At 62.7% G+C, this 4,795-nt stretch overlaps 1 protein-coding gene across 1 annotated transcript in view; it reads right to left on the bottom strand.

Annotated features, from left to right (window-relative positions):
* FIBCD1 (fibrinogen C domain containing 1) overlaps positions 1–4,795 on the bottom strand; it is a gene marked incomplete at both ends in the record, with an annotated part of 22,759 nt that overhangs the window by 17,148 nt on the left and 816 nt on the right. The window contains 2 exon segments of the mRNA XM_021709053.1: positions 2–100; positions 4,446–4,785. Of these exon segments, the coding sequence (XP_021564728.1) occupies positions 2–100; positions 4,446–4,785 (439 nt within the window).

The raw sequence follows: 4,795 nt of genomic DNA, 5'->3' as shown, positions 1-4,795 counted from the left end.
CGCGGGGCCGGCCCAGCCCCCGGTCCCTCTGCAGGGCGTCCAGGACGTCGCTGACGGAGTTCACCAGGTGCACCATGTGGCCTTGGCTCTCGGAGAGAAGCTGGGGGGCACAGGGGGTGAGCCGAGGGGCTGGGGGCTCCGGCAGACCCTCCCCGGGCTGGGCTCCTGGCTCGGCGGCAGCCTCTGCGCTGGCCCCACGGTCCCGCCCAAGGCTGTCTGAGGGGCCAGCTGAGCTCCGAGGGGGCCTGTGCTCTGGGACTTGGAGGGCTCGGGGGCAGGGGCACAGGCCAGAGGGGACAGGCACCGGCTGCCCCTGACATCCCTGGCTCTGCTCCCTGTCCTCTCTGCTTGCCCAGCCCCGGGGGAAGGTGTGGCAGGCCGCGGTGTCAGGAGAACCTGGTCAGTCTCGTTCTGGGGCGAGAGCCTTCTCCCCCAAATCCCTGTGGGGACTGGTGACAGCGAGGGGGAACCCGGCAGAGAGGCGGCCCCTGCGGGGTCTCAGCACCTCTCAGGCTGCCAAACATCCCATCCCGGACTAGGTGCCAAGGCAGGGATGACTGGCCTGCACTCGACAGCAGGGCACCCTGAGACCTGGGGAGCCCATGGGAACAAAGACACCCCCAGCCCCCCACGACCATCACTTTGAGTTTCCCCAGCTCCCTCGTGTCCACCACCTCACCAGGATCCTCCCCCCCAGTGCTGCCAAGAGGTAGGGGTGAGGCTGTCTCGTCCTGGCTACAAAACGGGAAACTGAGGTCCAGAAGGAACGGTCCCTAGGAGGGAATGACAGCACGGGGACCAGGACTCAGGCCACTTCCTCAGGGCCGCGTCCCTCGGGCATCCAGGACAAGCTTGGGGGCGAGGCAAGGCCGTGGCGGGGACTCAGGCTCTGGCTGCCGTGTGTGAACTGCAGCCCCCTCCCCGCTCCCCAGCTGCGTGACCCTGGGACGTGACAGGACCGAACGTCTCCACATCTCCATCTCCTCTTGAGAAGGCAGGGTAATGAGACCCACTCTTCCGGGGGGGGCTGGGGATAAGCTGGGTCTGAGAGCCCCGTCCGTGCTCCCTATTTGTACGACACCTGTCCCCCCCAACCCTGGGCTCCGGGACAACTCGAAGGAGGAGGCGGGTGACAGGCAGACTGCAGCTGGCCAGCGTGGAAACGGCCAGCCGGGTCTTTACACACTGAACCTGTCACTTGCCAGATAATAGCCCATTCGTGGAAGGAAAATAGAAATATACAGAGCCGGCAGTTTACAAAATACGATGCTCGGCTCATCCCGAGGCAGGGACCCGGCAAAGCTTTTAGTTTCCCTGTCAGTTTCCTCTCCGCTGAGCAGGTGATTCAGGGAGGGCTGCGGCCAGGGGAGGGGGATGCGGGGCGGGGGCAGCGTCTGGGCTTCACCGCAGCGTCCTGAAGACAGGCCGCACCGGTGCCCCCCACAGAGGTCCACAGGCAGCCCCCGGGGGCTGGACAGGAGGCCTGGGGAGGCAGGGGGCGGGGGGTCTGCCTTGTGGGTGGCCAAGGTCCCTCGGTTATGTCGCACCGGCACTGTTCATTTCCCCGAGTCGATGCAGCCACAAGGCACGCAGGAACCTCAGCCACGGCCCCTCCCTCTCGCTAACAGGCAGGGAAGACCTCAGTTTAAACCGGCAGCTGATTAAAGTTGAAAATGTACATATAAACATGCCCCGAATTAATGGGGAAGTCAGTCCCTGCTCGCCGAGCTGCACAGATGCGTCGGGGGAGGACTTGGCAGCGCTCAGAGCGGTGACATCAGAGTTGCTGCTTCCGGCACTTCTTGGTTGTGGGAGCGAAGCTTCCACCAGGACTTTCTCCACCCGGAGCCTCAGTATGCCCCTCCAGAGAATGGGGTAACAAACATACCCCCTTCCTGCAGGTATCCGGCCACCAAGTGCTCACCAGCACAGAGCCTGGCGCATGGCGTGGGCCCATCATTCCTTCTGGAAAAAGGATTTTTTTCTTTCTTTTTTGTTTCATTTTGTCTCACTCTGTCACCAGGCTGGAGTGCAGTGACACCATCCCGGCTCACTACAGCCTCGACTTCCTGGGCTCAGGTGATCCTCCGGGCTCAGGTGATCCTCCCGCCTCAGCTTCCCAGGTAGCTGGGACTACAGTTGTGTGCCACCACCACACGCAGCTAATTTTTTTGGAAGAGACGTGGTCTCCCGATGTTACCCAAGCTGGTCTCAACCTCCTGGGCTCCAGCAGTCCTTCTGCCTCAGCTTCCCAAGCAGTTGGGACTACAAGTGTGCACCACCACACGTGCCTAAGTTTTTGATATATTGTAGAGATGAGGTCTTGCTATGTGGCCCAGGCTGGGCTTGACCTCCTGGGCTCAAGCGATCCTCCTGCCTCAGCCTCCCTAAGTGCTGGGATTACAGGCGTGAGCCACTGTGCCTGGCTGGAACCTGCCTTTAACCATGGCGATTCCCCAGGGTGGTTGGGGCATGGCTTTGAGAAGCCCAAGCTCCTACAGATGGGCTGAAGGTCTGAGGAGTATGGAGAGGGGGTGTTAGGTTCACCCTGGCTGCCCCTGAATGAGACATAAAGACATGTGGTCTAGCCGGGCTCGGTGGCTCAGCCTGTAATCCCGCGCCTTTGGGAGGCTGAGGTGAGTGGATTGGCTGAGCCCGTGGGTTCGAGACCCGCCTGGGCAGACGAGACCTCAGATCTCTCCAATAAATCAAAAAATTAACCGGGCGTGGTAGCGCGCGCCTGTAATTCTGGCTACTCGGAAGGCTGAGGCGGAAGGATCGCCAGAGCCCAGCAGGTCGAGGCTGCAGCGGCCAGGAGCAGCCACTGCACTCCAGTCTGGGCAACAGTGAGACTCCAACTCAAAAAAAAAAAAAGACACACGGTCCCTGGAATCAGCCTGTCTGTGGGTAATGAGTCCAATCAAACATTTTTTGAGTAGAAACATCAAGTGAACCACGACCCTCCTGGGACCGTCTATGCCTCTGCGTAGGTTATGGGGGGCTTCTGCCTCCACTCTAGCTCTAAGGGTGAGCCTTCAGGAGCTGGGTCCGAGGGGCTGGCTGGGGGCGGAGCAACTTGGAGAGTGAGGTGGGGCCCCAGGTCCCCCAGGAAGCTAGGTCCCCCAGCCCTGCTTAGGCGACTGAGGGAGGCTGCAGTTGTGGAGGGCAGTCGGAAGGCCTGCTGGCTATCCCCCCACCCGGGAGGGGAAGCCACCGTCCCATCCGTCACCCAGACAGGGTGACGAGGACTGTAATTTCGCCAGCTGCAGCCTTCAGGGGGCGGGAAAAGGCTCGTGAGCTGTGGGGTCACCAAATGCCGGGTCCTCCCCAGCCTCAGGATGTGGGTGGGCGGAAGGGGCTGGGCCGCTGGTGGGGTCAGGGGCTCGACTCCTAGCCCCCAAGAATCTGAGTCACGAGGGGATGTGGCACAGGGCCAGAGGCAGGGCAGGGTACCGGGGAGTTGGATTCCGGGGTACCCTGGACAATCGCCACCCCTTTCTGGGCCTCTGTTTTCTGTTCTGGAAAATGATGGCGGCATGCCGGGTGCAGTGGCTCACGCCTGTAACCCTAACACTTTGGGAAGCCGAGGTGGAAGGATCGCTTGAGGCCAAAAGTTCAAGACCAGCCTGGGCAACATAGAGAGAACTCATCTCTACAAAAAATAAAAAGATTAGCCAGAGGTGGTGGCACGCTCCTGTAGTCCCAGCTACTCAGGAGGCTGAGGCGGGAGGATGACTTCAGCCCAGGGGCCCGAGGCTGCGGCGAGCCAGGATGGCACCACTGCCCTCCAGCCTGGGCAACAGAGTGAGACCCAGACTCAAAACAAAAAAAGAGGGAGAGAGAAAGAAAAGAAATGGTGCAGGCAGATGAGCTGACTCGAAATCCCTGGTTCTGAGCAGGGGCAACTTCTTGCTGTTGCTGCAGGCGTGGTCTCAGGGCTAACGCAGGCTAACGCTGGCAACCTAACCCAGACCCACCTGGTGCTTGCGGGAGCCAGGCTTGGCTGAGGGGCGGGGGTGGGGAGGGTGGAGGTGGTTTGGGACAGGCTGAGGGTCTGCTTGGGCCCTTGGTCTCTCCGTCCCTGGGACGCCGTGGGCATCGCCTGGCAGTGAACCGTGAGGGGGCCTGGGGGCTGCAATTCTCCCTGGCCTGGTGGCACATGAGCTTGAGGAAGTCACATCCCCTCTCTGAGCCTCGATTTGCTACACGGAGGCAGTAACCACCACTGGACGCCCCAGGTGCCACGCCAATGCCCATGGCAGCAGGAGAGAAAGTGGGTTTGAGTCCTGGCTCCCAGTCGCTGTGTGGCCTCGGAAGGGTGACCGCACCTCTCTGGGCCTCAGTAGCCCCCAGGAATAAAGGGAGGCCACGTGGCACCCACACAGCGCGGGCACGTGGCGGCAGCACCCCTGGGGCCCCAGCAGGACGCGCGGCCGGTCCCCCACCTGGATCAGACGGCCCTGCTCGCTCTGCAGGGCGTTCAGGCCCTGGCCCAGCGCGCCGTGTCCCTTCCGCAGCCCCGCGCACTCTGCCTGCAGCTCCGAGGCCCGGGCCAGCAGCCGGGGCAGCTGGTCGGCCAGCGTGTCCAGCAGCTCCTGGTCGCCCGCCGGCCGAGACCGGGCCTGGTGCTCCGTCAGCGCCTGCAGCACGGAAGCCTGGGCGCCCTCCAGGCGGGTGAAGCCGTCGGCGAGGTCGGGGCAGCGTGGGTCGATGAGGATGTTCAGGCGCGAGCTGTCAGCCCTCTCCACGGTGACCAGGGCGCCGTTGGCACCGGCCGGCCCGGTGCTCACAACGG

The sequence above is a fragment of the Carlito syrichta genome, unplaced genomic scaffold (assembly GCF_000164805.1).
Source record: "Carlito syrichta isolate Samal-C Ts95f unplaced genomic scaffold, Tarsius_syrichta-2.0.1 Scaffold154944, whole genome shotgun sequence".
Lineage (NCBI taxonomy): Eukaryota > Metazoa > Chordata > Mammalia > Primates > Tarsiidae > Carlito > Carlito syrichta.
The sequence above is the reverse complement of the archived record's forward strand: the minus strand, read 5'-3'. Positions and strand labels throughout refer to the sequence as shown.